At 41.0% G+C, this 27,698-nt stretch overlaps 1 protein-coding gene across 4 annotated transcripts in view; it reads left to right on the top strand.

The window, feature by feature from the left end:
• The first annotated feature begins 351 nt into the window (after positions 1-351).
• TBC1D8 (TBC1 domain family member 8) overlaps positions 352-27,698 on the top strand; it is a 46,811-nt gene continuing 19,464 nt past the window's right edge. For 2 of the 4 annotated variants that reach the window (XM_079309495.1, XM_079309493.1), the window contains exons 1-5: positions 352-653; positions 12,716-12,871; positions 17,275-17,393; positions 18,726-18,954; positions 22,607-22,847. In XM_079309495.1, the coding sequence (XP_079165621.1) occupies positions 527-653; positions 12,716-12,871; positions 17,275-17,393; positions 18,726-18,954; positions 22,607-22,847 (872 nt within the window). In that variant the 5' untranslated portion in view covers positions 352-526. The remainder of the gene's footprint in view (positions 654-12,715; positions 12,872-17,274; positions 17,394-18,725; positions 18,955-22,606; positions 22,848-27,698) is intronic. The other 2 variants (XM_079309494.1, XM_079309492.1) reach the window with 2 other exon arrangements.

The following is a 27,698-nucleotide window of genomic DNA, read 5'->3' as shown; positions in this document are numbered from 1 at the left end:
TCCACCCCCCCAACCTCTCTCCAAGCCCAGGACACCCTTTGCTTCCCGCACGGCTGCGGGACCTGACCCAGGCGCTGTAAAACCCACAGCGGGAGCGGCCCGGCTGCGCTCCCGCGGGCAGCGCATCCTCCAGGACCCCGGGGCACCGCGGGAGCCAGCGGGCTCCGTGTGGGGCTCGGGGCGCCGCGGCACCCCCGAAAGGGACAACCCGGGCCTCGCCCCAGTCCCGCTCCCTCCGGCCGCAGCCCCGAGCCCCCTCGGGCGGCGCGGAGCAGCACGGCCCCCGCACAAATCCCCCGCACAAAGCCCCCGCACAAAGCCCCCGGCCCCGCGGGGAGGGCGGCCCGTGCCCGGGCTCCGCCCTCGGCCCCTCCCCGGCGGCCGGGCCCGCGCCGAGGGAGCCCCAGCCGAGCCGAGCCGAGCCGCGCAGCCCGCGGGGGGCGATGTGACCCGGCGGCCGGGTGCGGTGCCGTGCGGGGCGGGCGGGCTCGGAGCGGGAGAGAGCGGCACTGCGAGCCGGGGGAAGATGTGGCTGAAGCCCGAGGAGGTGCTGCTGAAGAACGCCCTCAAGCTGTGGGTCACGCAGAAGAGCAGCGGCTACTTCATCCTGCAGCGGCGTCGGGGCCACGGGGACGGTGGCGGCCGCTTCACGGGTACCTGGTGGCGCCGGGGTTCGGCCGGGCCGGGCCTGTCTGGGCCGGTCTGGGCTGGGCGCAGATCCCCCCTCCGCCTGCCCCACGGGAACTCGGGGGGCTCCGGGGCACCCGGCGGCGGGTCGGGCTGGGGGGAGCGGGAGCGGCCTCTTTGTTCGGGCCGTGCACGGGTGGCCCGGCCCGGCCCGGCTCGGCGATCCGCGGGTCCCCGCCGCGGGCCGTGCGGGAACAGCCGCCGGCCGGGCACTGGGGGCTGCCCCGGCTCCCCGCGAGTTGCCTGGGGAGCAGCTCCGCGTTTCTGTAGCCTTGAGCGCCGCTGAGGACACTTTTATTGTTGGCTCCCCGCGCTCCCTCCCGGTGGGTTACTCAGCGTGACTGAGAGCGCGGAGCCCGTCAGGAGTGCGGAGCCGGTGGCCGTGGCCGGAGGATGCAGCCGGGCAGAGCCGGGGGCTGCAGCTGCGGGACTCGGCGGAGGTCCCTGCGGGCGGCGGTGAGACGTGCAGGGATGCTGGGGTCACACAGAGCGATGTGCTGCAGCCCGTGCTCCCCCCGGGACCGTCCGCGACTGCGGCTCGCCTCCCCTTTCTGTAACGAGAGCTACATAAGTACATACAGGGCTCCTGACTTTTGGACTATACACGACATTGTTAATTCAGTGTTGTGGGAAACTGCATTCCGTCTTGTTTTTTGCATTGATTATATTACCGGTTGTGGTGGCTGTAGATCCGGCACGTTATATGCGTGTGGCACTCCAGGTCCGTGTAGTGAAGGCTGTGCAAGGGAAGGATCGGGCTCTACCCTCGCAGCAGCGTGGATCCCTGAATAACTCCAGCGACAATGATGTGTTAGGCTGCGCTGACGTTCTAGAGTAGGGAATTTGGGCCAAACTTTTGGTTCAAAGACAGCAGCAACTGAATTCGAATAAACAATGCTTTGGAGAAATAATATAGTTTAACAGTGTAGTTCTTACTTAAAAGCAAACGAGGCTGTTTTGAATATTATAAAGTGAGAATTTTTAATGGTAGATTATGTATTTGAAAGAATCATGAGGTATTTTCAAAATCAGTATTTTCTGTGGAGTTTAAGAAGCTGCATTAGCACGTTCGGTACTTAGTTTATTAAAATCCTTTTTTCCTGAGCTATTGACCCGTTCCATACTGCTTTCTGCATTGTCACCTTTTTTTTTTTTTTTTTCTGGTATAATCAGAGCTTATCCTACCTGTCCATAAAGTGCACAAAACTCAGCTGTGACTTAGTAGATTGCCTGCTATCAGTGTATCACTAATGAAATTGAAGTTTTGCCAGCGAGTTAAAGCATTCAATCTCCTGTTTTCTTCTGCTTGCCTGTGTGGAAGTCAGACCACTCTTTTGTGACAGTAAAGACGATGTGGATTAATTTTCAGAGTTAAAAATAGCCGTTTACAGCTGCTTGATTTAGTTCCAGGACAATCATGAGGTTCAGTTTCACAAATGTTAATGCCTTGTGCCCGAGCTTTTCACTACAGAAATTTGCAAGCTTAAACCAAACAGACTGCTTTTCTCTCTGGTAAGTTTCAGGTGAATCATTTTGCTGAATCTACAGTGCACAGGCTTGCTCAAATCTCTTTTGGCTGGCTAAGGAAAGCCACTCCTGTCTTGCACATTTTCCAAGGGAACTGTCAATTCTGATAGTCTTTTAAACTGTTTGGAAACATTTGTGTTTGAAAGTGCTTAGAAATTTGAGTCTCAAGACCAAAATACAGAGCATTAGATATAGCTGGGGTTAGACAGGATAATTTTTTTTCACAGTTTTTACTTGCAATGAAGGAAATGGAGATGGCTACTGAGAAACAGCAAGGCTTTGCTGGTGTTTGCTTTCAGTGCAAAACTGATCTCCTGATTCTTGCTTTATGTGACTGCAGAGACACATAACTAGTACCTGTCTTTTCAAAACTGGCAGAAGGGCAGTAAAGCTCTGCCATATTTCAGAGTATGGTCTGCCAAGTGGTAAAACCAAAAGTAAGAAGTTTTTGTTTGTTTTACTGGGGAAGCAAAGCTTAAGTGAGAACAATATCCAAATCTGTTTTCCGTTTTATACCTTGATCCCTGGCCAATTGCAGTCACATTTCGTGAAAAGGAAGAAGTAAGTTTCAAAGATGTGAAGATTGTGTACATGAGAGCAGGTGCCACAATAGAAGGGAATCTCATAGCTCCTGCAGGGAGGAGGAGGTTGCATATCCTGAGGCTGTGTTAGATCCATGTAGGATCAGCAGAACAAAAGTCTCAGAATATTGGATTTCATGTGTGTGTAGAGGGGGCAGGTGACTGCCTGGGATGTAATTTGCTTTCAGCAGGGTGGAAGGGTGTGATGCCTGAGTTGCCCTTGTGCATGTTGCCACAACATGGTATTTGCACTGAACCTGTGAGGACATCTGCTTTATGGCCCAATTCTCATATTTGCCTGTCTTTCTTTCTTCTAGGACGCTTCTTTGTTCTTGCCAGGGCATTTTAACTATTAGGTAAGAGTAAGTTAGCACAGCTGGAGGGTATATTTTATGTGGATTTAATTCCTGAAGAATGGACTAAAGAAAGTCTTTTGCACAAGAGCACTTTTTTTCCCCATATCTGTGTTTCTTTGTGTACTGTGTTTTTGTCAGACGCTGAGCAGATGTTTATAAGTGAGGGACTCTATTTCCTACTGTTATTTAATTTGTGTCCTAGGGCAGTTCCCAAATGCACACTGAGCTTGTAAGCAGAGGGTACAAACAATGATGGGGGTTGTATTTGACTCTTCCTTTCTTGACCAGTGTCATTTTGGTTTCTGTCTTCCTTAGGGATATGCTTTTTCAAGTAAATGTTTAACTTGCCACTTTATCTGGATCTCTACTTGACAGCTCTGCTGGATCAGAGACTTAATAAGGAAATTAAAAATATCTAGAAATACTTTAAAAATCTGAATTAAAATTTTTAAATTAATAACTATTTTTAAGTTTTAGATTTAAAGAAATTGTTTAGCTCATCAATGCCTGTTGATTGTAGTGGTTTTTTTGCCTAATTGGAGAGCACTGTAGTGATCCTTACAGAAAAGGTTTGCAATGTAGCCATGATTAACAGATCAAAGTTAGTTGGATTTCATACTTGCTGATGTATTTGGTTCTGAGGTTACATATTAATGATAAGCTTTATATGACAGTAAAAATAAATACTGTCAAATGTCTTGTGGTAAATACTGCCAGATGGTTTAGCCTTTAAGTGAATCACTACTTTAATTTTTAGGAAGGGATGTTGAAGCCTTTGTGCACCTTCCTCTTTGATTAGTTTTCTCATTTTGACAGCAAAATTGCTTGTTCTGGGATGTGTTGGGAAGTGTTTTATCACTGTACTGGACTGAGAGTAGTCTTTCAGTCTTCCCAAGCAGCCAGTGTTGCAGTTTTTGTTTATACAATACTTCACATTGCACACTCTTAGCATATAAAAACCCACTTAGCAACACTTGTGATTCTTTCCTTTTATAAATAAGGTCAAATAAGACCTTAAAATGAACTCTTGTTTCCAGCAGCTTTTTTTATGGTTGAGATACAATGCTTCTTTGACTTCTTGCTTGAAGTAGATCAATAAAAGATTATGATTTGTTCCTGTTTTACCCATGTTTTTAATTTAGCTATGATATTTTCCTACTCTTCTTCCAGCCTCCATTTTCAGCTCAGGGCACTTTCCAAGCTGGATATAGTTTTGCATTATTTGCAGTTTGCAGAGAACGAAAATTTTAAGAGGAGATTAATTATTTTTTCAATTCTTACAAAGCTTTCAATATAATAGATTGGCAGAAAAAAAATGGTATATTAATCTAAACCTTATTATTGCTTTAATAAAAATAAATGTGGTAGGCATGGTAAATACATTTCCAAATGCCATCTTAGGGTTTAATTTTTTCTTTCAAATAAAATTCTTGCAGGGTAATAGCTTTTGGACTCATCTACCAAGTACCTCTTGGTTGTGAGTGGAGAACTAACTAGTTTGTGTGATAAGACCTTTCTTCCTTATTTTCTCTTTGCTTGGGTGTAAGTTTTTTTAAGGCATACAGAGAAATGGTTATTGATAAGCTCTGGAATTTTTTACTGGAAATTAAAAATGAAAAGATCTTTTGTTGCTCTTTCATACTCTACTGTCCAGGCAGTGCTGTAATCATTGCCAATACCTCAGCTTTAAGTGGCTCTGCACATCTCCCAAGGTCTGAAGTAAATAATTTCATAATGGAGTCTGTTTCTGGGAAAGGCAGCAAGAGGACCACAGTGGATGAAGATTCCTGCAACTCAGATGGGGAATTTATCTAGATCACTCCTGTTATGTTGTAGCAGAAGAGGGTCCAAAATACATGAAGACTTGGATTTTTACTGAGGAATGCAAATGAAAATCCCCATAGTATTTTTTACTTTATGGAAGGGCAAAAGGCAAAATGAGTAGCATATTCATAAAATCATATTAAAAGGTCTATCCCAATACATTTTTCAAAAAAGCATTCCTTTTTGTCATAAGATATGTTCAGGATACCAAAATAAGTTATGCTCAGTCTGAGTGCTAATGAAAAAAAACCCCCAAACCCAACAGAACACTTTCATTTTAAGTTAAGCTGTTTGAGGAGAGGAAGATGCCACAATACTGATGTTAATAAAGGAGGTTCGTAATGGTTACTGTCAGTATTCATGGTTTTGTTTCCTTAAGGAGCAGCTCTCTGAAGTCTTACACAGGAGAAGTAGAAACATGCATACTTTATTGAAAGCTTGGACTTTTGTCAAAATATTATCTAGCCTTGCCCACAACTGGAATTCAGATCGGCAGGTTTTTTCCCATTTTTCCTCTCTTTATTTTACTGTAACATTTTTTTAAGGAGAATGCATACTTAAAAGCACGTTTCCAATAGGATGGCTTCTCTGTTACACTGTTTGGCCCAGAGGCATGAGCTGGAAGAAAGGATAGGAGCTGAGTGCCAGGCTACTACCTGCAAAGCCAGGCACCCCAGTTCCTGACCTCTGAGCCCTGTGAGCTGTGTCTGCCATTCTGACCTCTCTGCTTGCCTTTCTGGGGTGAGTTTCCTGCTCCTGAGCACTACAGTGGTGCTGAGAGAGCTAAGGTGAAGTGCACTTGTGTTGAAATGTTAGCAGTGTGGTAAGTGCTAATATTGAAGGAAAGGAGGTACCTGTGCTTGAAAGGGAGAGGCTGGGTTGTGTCTGCATGGGGTCTGACCACTACCTTGTGCAGGACTAATCCAGTAAACACCCACAGTGGCTTTTTATTTTCATGCTGTGGAGGCCAAATGGCACAGAAAAAGGCAGGAAAATCCTAGAATGATTTTGGCTGGAAGAACCCTAATAACCATCTAGCTCCAAAGCCCTTGCCATGGGCAGGGACTACTCCAACTAGACCAGGTTGCTCAGAGCCCCACCCAGCCTGGCCTTCAACATTTCCAGCATAGGGCATCCACAATTTCTCTTGGCAACCTGTTTCCCCACAGAAAAAAATGTCTTCCCTATAAAATAATTGAGCACGTTAGTGGTGACAGAGTTAATGTAGCAGTAGTTTGGTCTGTCCAGCATTATTTACAGCACCTGGCAAAAAAGAGAGAGACTTCTTAATATTCCCCTGTGTGTAGTGGTGCATGTCTGAATAATTTACAGGGCTGCAGCAGCAACTGGTGTATCCCATCCTCTTGTGCATTTTCAGGTGGAAAACAGTTTCAGGTATTTTTACTTGTAACATGAGAACCAAAGCATTTGGCTCAGCGGCCTTCAGAGCTATAAAAATAGGCTTGGCTTGGACTGGACTCATGGCAGAGGACTGAGATAAGCAGCTGTGAATGCTTTGCCATGGCAGCATGCCCACCTGGGGAAACAGCCTGTGGGGAAGCAGTGCTAGGGAGAAACAATCGGTGCTCCAGGGTGGGGATGCCAATTCCACTATTCCAGGAGAGACAGTCCATAATTCATCTCGCTTCTTCCTCCTGTGTGGTCTCTCCCTCTGCATGTGGTGGTCTGACACAAGCACTCAGCATCACATCCAGGGATATGGGAGCCATAGGACACCAACCCCCATGGTGACGTGCCTGAACTCCCCACATTTCTCATGTCCACCTTCCCCCTAGAGCACTGAAACCCTAGGCTAATGATTAAGAAATTTGTTACAATTTGCTTCTACATACCAGATTGAAAAAAGTCCCAATTCAACAGAAACCAATTTGCCCAGTGGCAGTGTTTGATCTGGCAAGGTCTGTGCTATAAGTAATGTAAGGGCTTGGATGTTGGGTATTTTCCTGGGTGAATAAATACTTGAAGCATTAGGTCTTTATGCTGAAATCTAATGTTGTCTGTGCTTATCTTTCATTGTGGTGAGCTCTTATCATTTCAAAGGAAACAGAGCCTTCCTACAGCCGTTGGAGAGTCCTCCTTCATCCTTTTTCTTACCCAAATAAGTTTTTCAACTCTTTTTTTTTTTTTTTTCTGGTAGGTGGTAAAAGTGTAATAAATACTTCCAAAGAGGTACTGTATTGTATCAAAACCTGTTTATAGAATTTTGCAAAATTCAGTAAAGACAGTGTGATTGCACTAAACTGTTGTTATTAGCAGCTTTGCATAATTGATGGTGTTATTATCCATCAAAAACATGGATTTTAGGGTGGCCTGAGTGAAATCAACAACCTGCTAAGCATCTGAGTTTTGAACTTTTAGAGCAATCGAATCAAGATGATATGATAGATCTAAAGATGCCCCCAAACATTTGTGCTGGGTTCCACCACTGGCCAACAGTAGTTTCATGGCCACTGCCCTGGGCTGTATCCTACCTTGGTGCAGCTCAAAAGCTTCCACCTTAGCCTGTAATGCCCAGGGCCTGGCACTCCAGGGTGTGAGAGTGAGGATAGAGGCTACAGTGGTCCTCATTGCATCTCAGTCCTGGGTCTTGCCTTGGGCCATCCATGGGGTGGGGGTCACATGTTCGGGCTCCTGTGTGATGGTGTTGTTGAGGTCTGATGGAAGTCAGATTTATAGTTCCCCCATCCCTCTCTCAGCAAGGACACTAGTCCTAGGGATGAGATGCCTTGCAGAGCCAGGCAAGCAATCTGTGCTATTTGATGCTGTCCCAGGAGATCCCTTTTGTCAGGCTGAGCTTATCCTGGTTGGTGTGAAAAGCAGCTTTCTGTTCCAGCTGGAGCACAGGGACAGCAGGGAGTAGGGGATGGGTACATCCACGTGTCCCTGTGTTCTGCCTGGTGGTGGGCTGTTTCTACAGCCAGTTTGCTTGCCTCCTCTAGCATGGCTAATTGCTGCCCACCATGCCTCTTCTGAGATTCTAATTGTTTGCAAATCATTGTGGGATGGAGGAAGCTATGTGAAGTGTAATTAGGATTCAGGGTATGAAATGCTTCGCTGCCTCAAAGAGCCAAGATTAATTCTGATTTATGGAAGCTGTTAGTTCAGTTTCACTGTCCTTAAAAAAAAACCCTTTATTTTTATGATCATCTGAATTGTTTGATTTGTTCTTTTCTCCCAATTTCCATGCCTAAACAGCTTAGGGTGATTCTTACAGCTATTAGCTCTCCTTGTAAAACTGCAGCCACTGAGAAGCAAGCTTTACTGTTAGCTCCTTCCACTTCCTGGAAGAGCTTTCTCTTTTCCAGTAAAAATACAGTTTGTTTCAGACAACTGGGCTTATTTTTCTTTTTGCCCCCATCTTTCTCTGGTGGAGCAGATGTAGCAAGCAGCAGTGAGCTCCCAAGGATGAATTCAAAGTCATGCTTTTCACTTCATGTTTTTTGCACTTGAGCAATGCTGGTCTATGATTGTAATTGTAAAAACCCCAATTTGGTGGTTTTGTCTTACAAAAATAACCTAGTCTGATTTGAAAAAAAAAAAGAGGGTATGAATACTTAAAACATGGCTTTGCATAATATAAGTGAGTAGCCACCAAGTGTTCTTTTCCACGTCCCTGCAGATCAGCCACTGCAGTCCCCAGAGACCATGTGGTGCCGTCACTTTCTTGGCTTTGAAAGTGCCAGATGCCTGCAGCCAAAAGAAACCTCAGCTTTGGAGTTGCTGAGCATCTTGGCAGTCTGGTTTGGGTCCTTGTAAGGTGGTGGTCCTGTGCATATTTTTTTGGAAGGGCTAGATATTCTTTTAAGTCAGGTGTCGTTGTGTATCTGTCCAGCTGAGCTCGTCTCAGGTGCAGTGGAAATCTCAAGTATTTTTTTTTCCAAGTAGACAAAGCAGAAGTTGAAGGACTATTTTTTCTTTGCTTCAAACTTCTGCAGCAGTCAGTTTGTTTGTACAGTGACTAAAGGTGCTCTCCATGATGCTGGAGATGCAGGCTGGACTCTGCCACCCCTTTGATTTTGGTAGAGAGGGTATAAGTACTTGATTTGGGAAGTTCAGGGCTGTGTGGGAACAGGTTCCTCTGTGCATCTGACCCACTGTTCCCCAGATTTTAAAAATACCATCAGAATTACTTACTGACCAATTGCAAGTACTGCATATAATTGCTTCCTTGAAGTACACTGGCTTTCATTCCCCACTTTGTAATGGATGGATAATTCATGTTAATCAAAAGATCCTGGCTGTGGTGACTAAATGTCTTACTTAAAAACCAAGTAGAACTGAAAGGGTAACAATGGTGAGTGTTGTGAAACTAAGGGCTTCCTTGTCACTTAGATTTAAATCTTCACTTTTTTCTCTCCTTCTCTTTGCTCTTCCCCCTATGCCCCCCTCCTACTCCAGGAAAAAAAAAAAAAAGAACAGTGGCAGCTTTGGCCTTTTCCCTTTTTATTTAATTTTTGGGAGGGTTTTATTAACTTATTAGTCCCAGACTCTTAAGTGATGAATCCGAGTCCCTCAGCCTTCCAGCATGGTTTAGCTGCTGAAGCAACCACCCCATTTTTGAGTAGTTCTCAAAAAGTTTCTTTTAAGGCTTTTAATATATGATGGAGGTAGGTAGAAATCATCTTGCTGTATGTAGAGGGTGTCTTGGACTGTCTCATGGGTATTATCATAAAAGGTGGAAATAACAGATAGTTTTTCACTTTGAGTTTCTAGTTTGAGTTCATCTTTACTCACTCTCTGCCCCACATCTTGGAAGTTTAAGCTTAAGTTTAAGTTGCCTCTCGTTTTTATAATTTTCTTGTTACCACAGTTTCAACTAAATTACTATTTTGGCCAGGGTGTATATATTAGTCTTGAATCCTTTTCATGCTTCTGCAAATGCACTCTTAGTAGTCTTTTTTCCCCTCTTTGCTGCCTTTCTCAGTCTCTCATTCAAAAAATAAAGGAGTCCCAAACATGGGGATAGACCCCACTCTTTATACTTGCTCAGCTTTAACAATACTTGCTCTTATTTTCCTTTGCTGCCCTTGTGTCCCCTCTGCAGCTCCTCCTGGCAGAGGTGGGACAAGACAGGACTCCCTGTCAGCCAGAGCGATGGCTCAGAGTGATTTATGTGTGGGGTTCTGTTCCCTTGCAAAGCCCCTCCTAGAGGGGCCAGGGCACCTGGGCTTTATTCTGGCAGGTATCCTGATGGCCACACTCTTTTTCCTCTCTTTGTGTCTTGGTTCTGGCTCCTCATTGTCATCCTGAGTTAATAGTTTAGTTATGGGTAGTTTAGAAAAGCGAGGCAATTATTGCTCTGTACAGTTGAAGGAGTAATGGGTTTCTTTTTAATAGTTTGGAAGCAAAATGGAAATTGTAAGCAGAAGTAAACAGTGAGAAGAGGAATTGGGTTTTCTGGTCTGTTATTCAGGAAGAGAAAAAGGAATTAATTTTGCACAGGCTAAGAATTAGTAAGGCAAAACTTTGCAGCTGCTTCTGTGCTTTCATGTGTTTTTTTATGTTTTCTGAAAGGAAAAAAGGTATTTCATAAATCAGATGTTCATTAAGCATTCTCTAGGCATTTTGATAGCACTTGCTGTTAGTTGACTTTTTTCTATGACTTTAGTGAAATGGAAAAGAAATCTTTCTCATAGGCCTATCATCAGGGGAAAACATGCACAGTGCAGAAATTTCTTTTTTTTTTCTTTTCTATGGTGTCTCAATTCTTCTGAAATTTGAAAGTTAAACCCTATTTTTGTTCTCTGCATCATTTAATACTCTCTTACTGGCTTTAATCCAACTGTTTTGAAGACTACACACTAAAGTTTTCTGCACAGTGTTTTCTGTGAGCACAGCTGATTTGCTACCTTTTATACTAAGATGAGTTTTTTTGCTTTTTTCTTGTAATTACAGGAGAGCATGTAGCAATTCAGATATATACATGTGTCATCAGTCTGCAAATCCATATCTCCATTTTAATTGATGAGTGTAACACCTGTTCACATATTTAAGTGAGAAGAATGTTTCACTGTATGGTTTTAAAGACATCTTGTGTCCATCTTCTACTTGGCTTTGAAAGCATCATCCATGTTGTGTGTGTATGTGAGGAGGAAGTATTTAATGTAGTTTTTTTTTACTCTCAGGTTATTGATGCTGTTCCATGTGAGCTTCTTACAGCTTCTAGACTAGAAAGTCGTTGAAATGCTGTTTGGTTGTGTTAAATTAATTACCTGTCATTTGTTATCCAAGTGAGAAGGCAATTAGGACTTTGTAGGTCTCCATTATTGCCATTAATCACTTGGGTGATGGACTGGAGAATGCCATATTTAAAACAGCATGTGGTGCCAAGGGCTGGCAAACCTTTTGGAGAGGGAAATTAGTTCCTTTTGTGTTGGGTTAATGGTGAAGAAACAAAAATACAAGTTGAAAAAGTTACATATGCAAAACGAAAAAGAAGTATTGCAAAAAATTTCCTAGATACTTTAGGTACTAAAACAAACATGGTAAAGCTGTTCCTCATTGTCCCAGGAAAACTGAGTATAAAGCTGCCCTGAATTGCTATTTGTAAGCACCATAAACCAATTTTGAGTTACTCTAATATGCCAGCTTGCATTTGCAAATCATGGCATTCAGATAACTTTTTCATTGGTAGCTTGGTTTTGCCAGCTCAGGGGAATGGGCAAAGAAACTCCAGGAACTCCAGGTGTCCTCCAGACTGGAAAGTCTTTTCTGAGGTCAGCAGTTGCTGCAGCACTTCAAAATGAATTTGTGTGTATTGAAATCCAACGCTGTTTTACAGTGGGATGCTGCTGCAAGCTTTCTTGGATGCAGTGGTACAAATGTGAGATACAGGAGGTGATCCTCCATCCTGCTAGCCTTCAGGAGCAGTGAGCACCCCGTCCAGTTGAGAGTGTATGCTTAAAGATAAGCTGGAGAGATTCCAGTGTAAGTTCAAGAACAATGAGCTGTTTGAAAAACCTGACCCATAAGGAGGAGATGAGGTGATTGGGGTTTCTTCAGAAAAAGAAAAATCATTAAGGGGTGGGAAACCACGATGTTATTTTTTCATTATGTTGAACATTAATATCAGAAATGCATGTGGCCAATTACTCTGCATGTTCCAAGGAGCAAGACTAATTTATAGCAAGAAAGTTTAAGATTGTGCTAGACTTGTTTGTTTGGGTTTTGGTTTGGTTTTATTTTGTGTTTTGTTTGGTCGGTTTTGTTGGGTTGTTTGGTTGGTTTGTTTTTGTTCAGTTTTTTGGTTTGGTTATTTTTTTTTTTTTGGTAACAATATTTAATGAAAATAGTGGAAGAGGCTACCTGGGGAAGTTGTTTCATCTTGACTGTGGCAGGTTTTGAAGAACAGGTTAGACAAACACCACTTACAGGTGTATTTACCAATCACCACTTACATAGGTGTATTTATCCAACTTCAGAGCAGGGCTGGAACAGTAACTTCTTAAGATGCCCTCAGGTCTTTCCACTTCAGTTCTGTGGTTATATACATATATATGAGGCAAAACCAGAAATGCAGAGCATTCTATATGCTTTTGATCTTCTAATCTGGTTTGCCTTTTGCATTCTGAGCACCTGTAAAGCACAGCATAAAACTGGGGAAGAAATGTTGCCATTATATTCTGTATTTTAATTTTATGGCTTTAAATGTGAAGCAACTTTTAGGCTACAGAAGTGAAAACTTGTGTTAATCCTCTTTCCCCCCTTTTTTGTTTGCAGGTCGCTTGGTTGGTGCCCTGGATGCCGTGTTAGACTCTAACGCGCGCGTTGCTCCCTTTCGAATTCTACTCCAAGTTCCAGGCTCACAGGTTTACTCTGCCATTGCATGTGGTGAGTTATTGAATGGATCAGAAGTTTACTGGGCCATAGCTATTGGTGAGTCACAGATGGAAAACCCCAAATTGATTCTGAGCATGGTCAATGTCTGCATGTCCAGGAAGCTCAAGGTAACCCCAGCTAGTTGTGTGTATGTGGAAAGCTTGTTTAACAACCAAATTAACTTCTGGTTAAAATCACTGAAAAAGTGTTACCTAGGAACATTAAGTTTCAATGAAAAACTTGTTTAGCTGAGGGTGGTTTGCTGTGTTAATTTTCTCTGTTGCTAAGTGGTGTGGTTCTGTTCCTATGCATATCTTACACTATGGTAGTAGTATCCCTTACAGCAAGAAGCTACTTAGTCTAGGCTTTTACCAGCCTAGTCTTTCACTTGCTTACTGTGAAATGTCTTCACACACTTTGCTATAATGAAATATAACTGGAACATTTGGAAGATTTAGGAGGGAAAGTTCTCGGAGAGGGAGGAAATGTCAAATTCCTGATCTAATCTGTGCACTAATCCCTTTTGCAATGTTTCTGCAACTTCTGAAAGTCAAGTTGATCTTCAGGAAGGTGTTATTGAAATGCAGTGATCTTGCCATGACCCAGTAAAAGCCATCTGAAGTTCCATTCATCCTACTGCTGCTTTGCCAGTGTACAGGACTGTTCTTATCCCTTCTGCTGCCATCTAAAAAATCCTAGCATTGATATTTACAGCAGTTTTTCTTTAGGAATGGTTCAAAGCTGTGACTGGGGAGCATTAGGAAGCATCTTGTTAATGAGAGGGTGGCCAGATCTTGGAATGGGATTCCTTCTGAGAGGTGGTTGATGTCCCACCAAACCTGCTGATATTTAAAAGGCATTTGGACAATGTTCTTAATAACTTCAGCTTTTGGTCAGTCCTGAAGTGGTCAGGCAGTTGCACTAGATGATTCCCAGGATTTCAAGGAAAACCTGGAGAGCTTTGTGATACGCATCAAAAACAAAAGGAAAACAAAGAATAATGTGGGCCTGTTACAGATGAACAGATTGCCCAGAGAGGTCGTAGAGTCTCCCTTGCTGGGGACTTTCAAGAACCATCTGGACACAATCCTGTTCAATGTGTTCAGGGATAACCTTGCTTGATCAGGGAGGTTGAACCTGATAGCCCATTGTGGTCTCTTCCAGCCTTTCCCATTCCGTAATTGTTGTAGATCCCTTCCAACTGAAAATGTGCTATCCTATTCTATTCTTTCTTATACAGATCAAGTAATGCAATAGTTAGGTAATGTAAATGTTGGCATGTCATTGATAGTGTTTGACATAGTAGTCCTTTAAATGGAAGAGTCAGTTTATATACTCACACTAACCCTTTCCTCTGTACATGCTCATCCATCAATTTTTCCTTGGTTCAGCAGAGGTCCCTCTGCGTGTTCCCCATTAATACTGGGAATTGTTCCCTGGGTCAGATGTGTGTGTGACGAAGCTTGTGTAAAATCTATTTGGGCTATTTTTGTTTTGGCTAGGTTTTCTTTGTTTTGCAATTGCTCTGTGCTTTCTATCCCTCCTCCCCTCCTTTTTGTATTTAAGTAATGCCATCTCATGGGGAAATTTAAGAGCTTCATGCTGTTACAGTCCTGTGATGAAATCAGGTAGCTTTCACTGGAAAAGAGTTGCTTTCATGACCTTGATTATTTGAACATATGCAATACTACTTTCTGGGGCTGATCCTTGCTCCACCTATACTTTTACTGCACACAGAATTTGTTTAGTTTTGTTTTATTTTTTGAAGGAACTACAAATGAAAATCTTGCTGGGTTGTAATGGCTAAGGATTTTGCTGAGACAAATTTACACGATTCATGTTTTCTAAAATTCTCTTTAGCTCTTCTGAATGGTGCTCATCCCTGAGGAAATGACATTTATAGTTGTAGAGCAGAAAGCAGAGGGGTCTGTTTTGTGTGCTGCATGGATAGAACATACACAGTTGCCAGAGCTGTGCAGAACTAAAGAACCATGGCAGCAGAAGCTGTTTGTGATTAATATTGCTGCTGTGAAACCCTGACATGAGTGTCCAGGGGAGAGCTGGCAATAGGAGTCAGAGGAGCATCACCCCATCAACCCCTTCTGGGAGGCTGGAGAAAGACATTCCCACACAGAAATGGCCATTGCTGCTCACCCAGCTCTGCCCTGTCTGAACGAGGCGTTTCATGCATACAGACTTGGTGTTGGGAGTCTCTTACTGGCTCTGCAAGGAGCAGTGAGTCAAATTAAAGTTCCTGCTGCTGTATAGCAAGGACAAGGAGCAGCTCCAGGAACTCCTTCCAGTCTCCCAGTGTAACTTCGTTGTGGATAGCCATCATGTCATCAGGCAGTTAATTAAAATGACATTTTGCATTGTGTATTGTCAGTCCTCGGTTCCAGGAGCTGTAGGCTTAAATGATAATATATGCATAAGGGTCAGATCTGTGTTACAGACATTTGCAAATCTCAGAGGGGTGCTAGGAAGTCTGATCCCTGCTTGGCTGTTCTGGCAGAGTTGTTTTAATTATGTTATACCAGTACAGGAAAAAAAAAAAAAAGGCTAACCTCACCCCCTGTGTAGAGCTACTTGAAATTTTCCAGGAGGTTCTTGGCCAAAACAGAAACTCAAATCCCAGTCAAGCAAAGTTGGTTTTAGGAGAGGTAGAGCAAGGAGTTGTTGAGAAGTGGGTCTAAAGAAAAGATTCTGAGGAATGAGGCAGTGGTTAGACAAAACAGTTGGCATGTGCAGGTGAAGAAGATGGGTAGAAGAATAAGGAATGGAAATAAGCAATTGGCAATGCTTGGATCAAATCACAGGACAACTTTAAACTACAAAAATAGAAATTAGAAGGGAAGAGGGGCTCAAAAAGTTGACTTGGTCTGACCAAATGAAAGGGCAAAAATGATCTTTTGGTATTTGAACAGAAACCCTGGAGGCAGGATTGCAGGAGCCCCTGTGGGATTTAGCAGCTGCCTGGGCTCTGAGCAGTCCCAGTAGTGTGAATGTTACTATGGAAGGGATCTTACTCACAGCTTATTTCACAATAGGCAGCCCAACAGCTTGTCCATACAGTTGGTATCTTTTAGGTTACTCAGAAATAAAAGTTTGACTCAGTATTTGCTTTGTGCAGCCATTTCAGTATAAAATTACTGTATTTCTGGTGTTCTTAAACATTTATATAATTTGTTTTCTTGAGCTAAAGGGCTTTTAAGTGTCTCTAATTTTATGATTTTTTTAAAATTTAAATTTAACCTTGATTAATGATATTGAAGAAGTTCCATTACAAGACCTTCCTGTCAGGGAAGTTAAAGCTTGGAAGGTTTCCCTGCCAGTTGGCATTCTGCATGGAAAACAGAGCAGAGGGAAGTGGAAAATCCTTACCTAAATTTATCATTTTTTGTTGTTGTGAGGCAACATAATGCGTCACTAATGTACACACAAAACAAATCTTGAGATAATGGGTCTTCTGTTTGAGTATAATTTTATTATTAAATTCATGTGTGATTTGGATGTCTCTTTCATACAGCTGTTTCTTTTCTTTCTTTCACAAGCAAGGCACTAGGAGAAGCAATTTATACTGCCTTTACTTTTTTACATACAATGTCTAATTACTGACCAGTAAGATCTGGAGGGGCTAGATTTTCCCTTGGTGGCCCTGTATGGTTCCCATCTTGCTATGGCTTTTCTGTCATTGTGTCATACAGAGACGATTCAGTTTCAAGCAGAAAGAGCCAAAGCAAATTGATAATGAGTGAATTATTTCTGGAGTTAGTGTGAAGACGTTACATTTAAAGAACCAGCAAACCCCTCAGATCTTTAGAGAAAGAAGCTTTAAAGATTTGGAAAGCTGTATTAGTCAAAGATTTCTGTTTGCTTTATTTCTTCCCCAAACTGCAGAAATATGCTCTTTTAGAACCTTTAGAACCTTTAGGTTCTAAAACCAAACTCTTAAGGGATTTTATTTTTTATAGAGGGCTTTGTATTCCTCTCAAAGGCTGTGCGTGTGTTTGTGTGTGGGGTTTGTGTGCTTGTGTGTATTGACGGAGGGAGAGAGGAAGATCAGGGACTTTGGGGAGCAGGGCATTAATCAGAAGTTTCCAGTGGTCACTTACAGAACGTCATGTCAGAATAAGCTGCAGTCTAGCAGCTCAGGATGAAGGTTTGCTGTTTTTGCTGCTTTGACTTTTAATGCAGCATTTGCTGGCTGAGAGCATTTGAGAAGATAAAACTAAAAGCACTAAAACTAATTCTCTAAAACAATGAGGATTTTGTTTTTCTCTAACTATGCTGCTATGAATGAGACCTTTTTGACCTGTTTGCTACTGAGAATTCTGAGGTTGAAAGTTCAATTTCTCATAATGAATTTATGAAATAGTGCATTTTATTACCTTTCCCCTTCCCCCCTTCTTTCAATTTTATTTTATAGGATTAGTTTCAATATACTATTTTTTGCTTTCTAGGTGCCACTGCAGAGGAAATAAACCAGCACTGGGAATGGCTGGAACAAAACTTGCTCCATACTTTGTCTGTGTTTGACAATAAAGAAGATATTGTTAGTTTTGTCAAAGGGAAAGTGAAGGTAAGAAAATTGTCTCACTTTCACCCTCCCTTACCCGATTGCATATGGTTTATTAGAGGAATGTCATGAAGTTGTTGTTACTTATCCTTGATTTTGACCATATAAATATTGCTTGTTTTCTATTGGCTCTTGCACCTGATGTGGCCAGTACATGAAGCTGCTGACTTGCCACAGGGTTGGAGAAATGAGTATCCTTCTGGAAGGTTAAAGAATTTTAAGAGTAAAGGAATTTTGTGACCATAAATCAAATTAAAAATAACAAGGGCATGTGGTAAGCAATGTAGAAAATCTGATGTCCTGAGCCCTGCTTTTAATTAAATACGTACTTTAAGAGGAGCTTGGTGATGGCTTAGTGGGAGTGTGGGTTCACTGGTGTACCTCAGATCCCACTATTTTTCTTGCTAAGAATTTTAGTGGGATGCTCTTCCCTCCATAGCCTCTTTTCCAGTTTGGGAATTTTGTGGCAACATAATGTCTTTGGTGAATTTTAACTTTGCTGCTATGGATTCTGAATCTGGGGAAGAAGAGGACAAAACCAAAACATCATTGTACAAATCCTAGTTTCTATCCCACTTTCTCTGAAAAAAGGCATATTGTCTTAAGTACACTGAAATACCAAATACAATTAATCTCTCTTGATAAAACACAGTGACAGCCTGTTACCTGTTACACAACACATATTTAAAATTCTTCAGGTTTCATTAGTTAATGTTAAATCCAGGTTTTGGACCCTTGTACCTGCTGTAGACTTCTAGTGTATTAGGACTCCTTGGTAATTGCAAACTATACCAGGTGCTGTAACATATGGCTTATTTGTCTGCACTGTGCAATGCATACTTACCTCCTTTGTTGTAATACCACTATTAAAAATCTGAAATCCTAATTATATTTATGTAGATGTTCTCGAAACTGTGTTTGTAATGGTTCCAAGCATTTCTCAAGTTACTGACACATCTGACTGCTTTGCTTCTTCATAGCTAAATAGTACTGGTCAGTATACACAGCTGGTACTCTACTTTTTCTCTGTATATACAAAATAAGAGCACTCATAAGCCATAGTGAAAGTGCAGAGATATGGTTCTGCCAGACTCACTGAACAAACTAGATAAAAGGAAAAGAATGCCCCAAAAGTTCTTGCTTTGGGATCATTCAAAATACATGGGAGATGCAAGCACCAGAGAAACTTCTCCATTTGTGAAAATTGCAAGTTGACTGGAATTTCTTTGTAAGAAGTTGTTGCATTATTAAAATTTGGATGGGTAGCTTGTAGCAACTTGCCTGAGTGTGTGTGCTGTAGCTTTATCCTGATACATGGTCTTGTTCTGGGCTCAGGCACTGATTGCAGAGGAAACGAGCAGCAAGCTTGCTGAGCAGGAGGAAGACCCCGAGAAGTTCCGAGAAGCCCTGGTGAAATTTGAATCCAGATTTAATTTTCCTGAAGCAGAGAAGTTGATCACCTATTATTCCTGTTGCTGTTGGAAAGGAAAAGTTCCTCGGCAAGGCTGGCTTTATTTGAGCATCAATCATCTTTGTTTTTATTCCTTCTTCCTGGGCAAAGAGTGTAAGTGTAAATGCATAAGAAATCTTATGCTGGGAGTGATATAAATGTTACTACATTTAGAAGCAAGAATAGCCAGGGTTCTTATGAAAAGCCTAGTTCACCTCTGAAGTTTAGTTTCTGAGTTTTTAGTTGTTCAATTTTCGCTTTAGCCTTCGTATTTTAATATGAATCCAGTAATAAAAATGACACTGCAAGAGCACACAGACATAGTTACTATAGTTGGTTTTTCTTTTTGACACGGTGAGGCAACCTTAAGATGCAGCAGACCTCCTACAAGTTCTAAAATAAGGGGTTTTAGTGCTGAAAACAGTGAGTAAGGATGGGTCCCTCCCACAGGCAAGGAAGCAGAGTCACCACGTTGCTGCAGGGTGATAGGGGAAGGGCTGGTGGGACCAGGGATGCCTGAGTCATGCTGCCTGCCTGAAGGTAGCCCAGGAAACTTAAAAGGAATGTGCCCTGAAGAACCAGGTGAAAATTCAGAGCTTTTAAGGAAAGAACAGTGATTTAGGGATTTGTTTGTGTTTCTGAATGGCACTGCAGTAAGGTCACAAGAAGTGTGTCCTGGGGCTTTTTAGACTTTCAGATGGTTCAGCAAGTTCTAAGGATTTGTTTATGGTGTTCCTCTATGGAGAAAGAATTGTGTGAATGAAAAGCCTGTCAGAATAGATATTAGGAGATAAAAATTAAAGTAACAGATGAGGTGGTAAAAATGAATGTAGCCATTTAAATTCTATAGCATTTCTCTGTTTAGCGAAATTGTGCATGAACCTCTAGCTTTTTAAAGCCTGTTTATCCTGCTGGAACATATTAGCAGTACAAACCCATACTGCTGTAGGTATAGCAATATTTGCCAGTTATAAAAATTAGGAAATTTTGCCATATTCCATCTGAATTTAATATTGAGATATAGCTGTGGGTTTAAAAATGAAGCACATCTTAAGAAATATAGTAACTAAGAGTTTCTAAGACTGAAAACATAGAAAGACATGCTTAGAGCTGCAGATCCTTTCTTCCCTTGTGTTATTTCAAGCCAATTATTTTGTCATACCAGCAAAAAGTGGAAGAGTTATATTCGAAATGTAGCTAAGTTTGTTATTCACTCTAAAAATAAAAGTTGAGTTTTGCTGTGAAGAGTAGAATGAAATTTCTTGATATATACTAGATATATGAGTTCTTGTTTAATCTCCTTGTTCTCTGGTTAGTATTAAATATTATCCTTTGTCAATCATTATTTCTTACTATCATTGGATGTTTTCTGTCATTAAATCTGGGATAGCCAGTCTGCCAAAGGACACAAAGAAAAAATGATACTTATTAATGATAGATAACAGTGGAAGGAGGAGGCAGAGCGAAAAACCCTTTATATGGTTCCAAAAATTTGGTTTATGCCATACCACAGTTTGTTAAATGATAATGGAAATACAATATCATGATGTGTTGTTTAAGAAGAGATTTCTTCTCATATCTTTAATAGGATTCATTATGAAGATAAAAAAACCCATCCCAAACAAACAATTACATGTTTGCAACTTTTTATTTTGACCATGGAAAATGCACTGTTCATTCACCAATGTTGTCAGTTGTATTGTCTTTGTGTTCCCATATATCTGCATGGAAATGTGAGAAAACCCTCTGAATTTTCTTTTGGTTAGACAAACTTCCCTAGCTCAGTGGGAAGCAGCATATATGCCAAAATGATTCCTACTTCCTTCATTGTGATAAAGCAGATTAGTTCTGTTTCTAGACTAGTGTTTTGTCATGTTGATGAAGTATTTGTGTTACAGGGAATAATCCAGAATTAATACAGTTCTGGTTGTTAACTATTTGAGAAGCTGATGCTGATTACATGCAGAACAAGTGATTCATTACCTTTATTTTTTACAGGTAGCAATCACAAATGAAATCTGGTTAAATCTGGTTTTGTAAATATTGCTAAGAAATCACATTTATTGCATTCTTCAATTCTATGCTGAGAAAAAACCCAATATATGAGTTGCAATAAAATTAGCTCTCAATTGTGTTTCGCCTCTGAAGAATCCCCTCAAATTGTAGACAGAAATCTCTTTATAGCCAAATCTCTTTTATAGGTAAAGTGTTAAGTCTTCTGCATCTGGCAAGTCTTTTCTCTTCTTCTTGTTTCATTTTTTTTGTTAAGTGACCTGGAATGCAATATTAGAACCTGTTTTCAACTTCTTATAAAATTAATTTGTGGCTTATTTGACTATGAACTCTATGGAAATTTTTTTCCAGGGCAAGGCCCCTTTTATCTAAGCCTCCAAGTATTTGTAGGATTCAGAGGTTTAGATCATCAGTTAGCTTGAAAGGGCATACCAAGGTTTCTTCACATTTTTTAATTAAATGTGTGTTTTTCTGAAACTTTCTGAAGACTTTGTACCTTATATCAGTGGCTTGGGTCCTCTACAGGCTGTTGTGCTTTTTCTGTAAGCTGCACTGTAGAGCCTGTGTGGCTGTGACCTGCCTGAGCAGCAATGCTGTTGCTACAGCATTATTTAATCTTTCTTCCCTTGGCTGGGTTGGTACAGTTGATTTTATGACCATTTGCAACAGTCTGTGCATGTTGATGCAGCTGTGCTGTATTTAATTAAGAAAAAATGTAATCTGCAAATAATCTTGACAGCTGTTGTTCATGTAGTACAGAAAACTTGCAGAGGGTAGCTCCTTATGTAATTAATGATCTTGGACAAATGTCGTGTATATATATGACAGTGTTTGTTATTACTGCCTTTTATTGCTTTATTGGCATCAGGAGACCAGCTGGGGTGTTAGGGGGTGTGGTCTTGATGTTACTGGCACAGGGCAGTCGGGGAAGCTTCCAACAGTTGTTAAGAAGAAATTGAATCTATTTTAAAGTCCTTTCCAGCCTAATTGCTACCCAGAGTTTCATGTGAGAGGCAAGTAACATCCTGCAGGAGTTATCCAAAATAAGCTGATTCTGTTTGCCACTTGTATTTATATGATTCAAGAGCTTTAAGTATAGAGAACAGTGCTGTACACTTCTTGTTTTCTATAAACAAATCTGACTATAGTTAATGTTTTGGGCAAGATGTGCCTGTGCGTCTTTTCAGTAAAAAGTAACCAAAATGGGAAGATGCCAATGCCTAGGCAGATTTTTAAATGTCTTGTTTATAGTAGTAATTACACTTTATAGCAGTCTCCAAAAGAGCTTTCTTTTGGATGGGAGTTAGATTTATTTTAAAAGCTAAAGTAACTGTGTATGCAGTTGGTTTTCCACCTGCCTACAGTTTTGTTTCTAGGAGATCCCAAAGCCTTTCCCTCTTATCTTTGTATTCTGGAGATGAACTGTTTCTTCTGGTGGTGAGGCTGCAGAATGACTTGTAAAGGAGATAGGAGCACAGCATATGGCAGATGTTCTACAAAGGCACCACACCCCAGTCTAGCATTTCTTGTGAAGACAGTTAAAATTAGGGGGAGATTCTAAAAATGACACATCTTTTGGAATGAGTGAGATTGATTGCAGTCATAAGACATTTCAGCATGTGCTTGGTCTTGCCCATTAAAACTAATCTCTCTGCTCTTTGGTTTGTATTTCATTCTGAATTTGATTGTTTCCCAAATCTGAAAGATGTAAGCAAAGTTTCCAACTCACTGTTTCTCTTCTTTTGGATTGCAGTGAAACTTATCATTCCTTGGGTTGAGGTCCAGAAACTGGAAAGAACCTCCAATGTCTTCATGACCGACACGGTGCGCGTCACTACAGCGAATAAAGAGCGCGACTTCTCCACGTTCCTCAACATCGCCGAGGCTTTCAGAATCATGGAGCAGCTGGCAGATGTGACACTCCGGAGGCTGCTGGATAATGAAATCTTCGAGCTGGACCCTGGCCTGCAGGATCCTACTCAGATTACCAAGAGGTAAAAAGCTAAACTGCTGTATGAGCAGAGGTTCACGAGTGGGCTTCATGGTTTGGTGTGTTAGCTGGGTAAGATTTCAAAGCTTTGTTTGCTTGGATGCAAAAGAGCCTTCATAATGTGTTATGGTGTATCCAAAAGGTGCATTTTAACTTGCAAGATACATTTTTCGACTTTATATTACTCCCTTAAACAACACAGAGTTTCAAAAATACTATTCTCACAGAAGGGAAGATTGCAACAAGAAATATTTTCTATCTTCCCTGAAAAGCAGCATTATTTTGCTTAACATATTGGTAACGTTCCTAGTGCCTTCAGTTCTCTGCAATTACTGCTTTTGATCATATCTGAAACATTAATTGGAATTCCCACTAGTGTGATTACCACAGCCAATTTAGCAAGCAGTTAAGGACTAAAAAATACACAGTTGTGGTATTGCTATTGTCAGCTCTACCCCTTGCATCCCTGAAATGCATCTCTGCATTCCTCTCCCACTACAGAAATGCATTTGGCTCTCAGGGAAAGATTGATGGCTATTTCTCTGCTGGTAACACAACACACAACTCTGTGTTTTATTTGTTGCTTCAAAAAAGGGGGAGGGAAGATGTCTTGAGGAATTTTAGGTGGGCAGGATGGAATAGCCCGAACTGGAATTTGCCTGGGGCATCAAGGTTAAGGTGCTGATTGGAAATACTTCTTTTCTGAATGGGATGTGAGGGGAACAGTTATCTCCTCTTGAATCATGCCCTTTCCTGCTCTTCCTTCCTCTCCCTCTGCCAGGGATATGAAAGGAATCACCCAGATGTTGCTTCCTGACTAAAACATAAGGAATGCATGGTATCATTTCCCAAAAAAGAGAGATCAGTAGCTATTTTATTGTTTCTGAGGGACATTTTTGCAGTGGTGGTGGGCCTATAGCTCAACTTAAGACTTTTGCAAAGTTTCATAATGGAGTTTAAAACAGTAAAATGGACTTCCTCTGCAATTTCCTATGCACACACATTAAGGAAAATCACTGACACCATAATTTCGTCTGTGATATTATTGAAGAATTCACGTGAGGTAACACAGTGATGAGCAACTATAAACATCTTTGCAGGCTTTTTTTTAATAGCTCGAGATCCTTGGAATACAAGAGTACCATCATTTTTACACTATGTATGTAACTTGTTTTTTTTAACATTGTAGGCCTTTGGCTCAAGAGATGTAGGGATATGTACTTTAGCTCATGTAGAATATGGCTGTTATAGGTTGTAACTCCACCCCTTTCTATATCCTTCCCCTTTCCTTTACCATTTTACCCTCCTCCTGCTTTTGGGCTGAAAATTTAGATGCAAGAAGTGAAATTCAGAGGAGATATAACAAAAACCTGGGGGAGATATTTTTCAGCATCTACCAATTTTTGTCATCGTCACTTCTCAAAATAGTCTTTGAATCAGGGGTACTAACTGAGTGGAAAGAAAATAAAATTACAGTTGTAAAGAAAAGTATAAGCTTAATAATATGCTATGAAAAGGGGCTGTCAGGGAATCAATTTGTAAGTATCTTGTGGCATTTTGGAAAAGTAGTGTGTCTGTTAGCAGACAAGCAAGAGCAACCATCCTACACACTTATTCAAAAAGGTTCTCTCTCTCCTTCCCTCCAACTAAAGAAGAAAAAGGAAAGTTAAAGGAATAGAGGGAGAAGGAAGGATAAAAATATATTTACTGGATTTCCTGGTCAAGATGTTCTCTAACCTGTGCTGTGATTTGGGATGACAGAAAGGGAAACATGGAAGATACCAAAATCCCATTTCCTCTGCATAAACTAGGCAGTGGTTGGAGAAGTTGCTGTTTCTGGTGCCCTTTGTCCCACTTCAGCAACCACTTTGATGTAAGGTGATTTAGCAAGACTGTAGTTTGAATAGTGGATAAACTGGTTTTTAGTGTTAACAGGTTTGGGGGGGGATGTTGTACTTTTTTTGGTGTATGAAGTTTTTTTTGCTGCATTTTTTCTTGAAGCCACTGCAGTAGTATGAGAACAATTACTTTCCTCTCAGCACGTTCCCCCTAATAATTGTCATTGTTAATTCTTGTACATGATTTGGAAAAAATAATAATCTGTGAAAATGAAAGCAGACAGACACATCATTGGAACTATTCCTGCTCTGATAAATTAATGAAATCACTGTAGATGGCTTTTATTTGCTTGGCTTTCTTTTGTGAGAGGCTTGCTTCAATATCTTTATTTTTTAAAAAATATATTTTCAGTGCTCTCATGATCTGTATGTTCTACAGTCTGAAAACCATAAACCTTTGCCATTCCAGAGACTCTTGGGGTCATCTTGCTGAGCAGAGGAGGGATGGGACTCAGAGACACTGTGGGATTAGGCCCACAGCCTGTGACACAAATTTTATCATGGCCAGAATCAAACAAGTCAGTATGCAATTTTGGTGCTGTTCAATGAAATGATAAGACACAGATTATAATTATGGATTATAAAGGCATTAATTGAGGTAATTGCCATAAAAAGCAAACTAGAGCTGATGTGTTTGGTACCTACAAATGTCATTTTTTGCAGACATGTATGTGCCATACAATTTTACTGGAACACATATGATAACTATTTTTTCTTGTTTAAAAACAAGGCTGCAACAGTTTCTGGTATAGGTTTCTTGTACTTCTAATTTCCATCTCTTTCAGGATGCAAAAATACCATTGCATTTCTCAAACATGTGAGAAATTCTCCAGAGCAGAACCCACAATTTAAAAGCTGTAGTGCTGGTGTCACTAAGGTTTCAACAGTGTGATATGCTTTCCCAGGCTCTAACCACATCAGTTTCTTTTCTTCATGTTTAACTGTGAATTACCAATGAGAATGACTTTGCCTCATGTGAAGGCAAAGTCACTGATCTAAGCTCAATGGAAACTGTTTGAAGTATCCTGAGTCATAAATGTTACTTCAATTTGTATTTATTCCTCAGAGAGGGAATCTGAGAATGCTTTAAAACTTGAGCAACAAGGAGAATGTGACTAGAAAGAACCTCCTTTTATTACCTCTCTGTAGCAAAAGGTAGGGGTTGGGTTATCTCTTTGTGATTGCCTAATGTGTTTTTTAGGATTTGCAGTAATGGGCATATCAGGATCCATACCAGTACTTCACTGTTCTGTCACTTGAAAGTCTGAGGTCTAACTTGAATCTTTTGCACTTTTTGAGTCTGTCACTTCTTGTTCTTCCCAGTACTGTTGAAGAGATCAGAAGTGCTCACTTTCTTTAGGGCAGTCATTGGTGTATCTGGAGGTTGATGTGTATCTTTTATCGTTTTTTCTTTAAGCTGCACTGCCCAACTTCCACCAGGGTTTTCTTACCAGTCTGGATTTTAGCCATCCTGCTCACCCTTCTCTGGACATGTGGGGGGCAGGTGCACTGTGGTGGGATATAGGATTGCTCCAGAAACCTTGCCAGTTCTGGGACTGCCATGCTGCATCTTGGTGGCCATGCACTTCTGCAGCCCAGCCACTGTTCCTCTTCCTCCTGTGAGCATGAGGCTGTTGGCTCTTGTTCAGCTTGTGTATCCCCAAGGGATGGCTCCTGCTGGAATTCATCTCCATGCTGTATTTGTGAAGCTTATGATTTACAGCTGAAAATATTTGTAATGCTTTTTTTCCCACAACATTTATGAATATAAATCTGAACCTGATCCTGTTGTTACGTTCATTACCCTCTACCAGCCTTGCATCAAGTGCAAGTTTAGGAACAAGCTCTTGATCCATCATACAGGTTGCTGATGAAGACATGGAGCAGAAGCTAATCTAGGACAGATTCCCAAGGGGGTTCCTCTTGATACAACCTTTTAATTTATTAGGAAGCCCTGAAGGGCTGTGCTTTGAGGTACTCTTTTGCAACTGTCCTGGTACAACAGTTTGTCACTTCTAGTTTTGTTAGTTCCATGAGAGGATATATCAAGACTTTCATATATTTTGTCTGAGAAATTCATTGCAACTCCTTCATCTACTAGTCTAGTGTTCTTGCTGTGTAAGGGAATGATGTTCAGTTTACATGTGTCCTGACAAGTCCATGTTGGCTCTTCTCAGATAACATCTCCTGGCTTGCTTATAAGAATGCTTTCTTCCCACGTGAATTTAGTAGTTTTTCTAATAAACAAGACATATACTGTTGGATATGTTATTTCCAAAGTATCTGACTTTCTGGAGTCTCAATAGTAAGAAGAATCTAGTAATCTCTCTCTTAAAGCAAGAGGTCAGTGAGTCTGTTTAGATTTTAGATAAGCAACAAGTGACTCAGCAGAGCTAAAATCTTGCCAAGTTGGCTTCTGCTGGATTTAAAGCACAGAAAAACATTTGACATTGAGGACAGCATTTAAGTATCCTGATGCTTTTAGACATTTTATTAGTCTTGTGTGTGTTATTTCCTTTAATTTAAAACTCTTGGAAGGTAACATGGGGGTCATGCACAAGGAGTTACTGCAGTTCAGGCTTGCCATTCACTTTGAAGTGCTGCAGTTGGAGGCAGTCCATGATCCCATCACATGCAAGTTGGGAGTTGCACTCAGAAGGAATTGCTGAGTTTTTTGAAAAGTAGGGAACAAGGCAGTTGCATCTTGTTACCTTTTATTCTTCTGATGCTTGTGTAAATACTCAATAAACATTATTTTTACATAATTATAGCTTTCCTTTTTTATTAAGTACCACTCAGTATGCTGCATTTGCTTAAAACCAAACTGACTTGGAAATTGTTAAGCAAGAGTAGAAATTTTCAAACAGGTATGGGTACAAATAGAAAGATTGCATTTCAGTTTGGTTTTGGAGATCTTGTGAAACTAAATGGAAGCTGTGGGACTTGGTGACATGGAC

This window comes from Erithacus rubecula (genome assembly GCF_903797595.1).
Source record: "Erithacus rubecula genome assembly, chromosome: 1".
In the NCBI taxonomy this organism is placed as follows: Eukaryota; Metazoa; Chordata; class Aves; order Passeriformes; family Muscicapidae; genus Erithacus; species Erithacus rubecula.
This window is presented reverse-complemented; position numbering and strand designations above follow the sequence as displayed.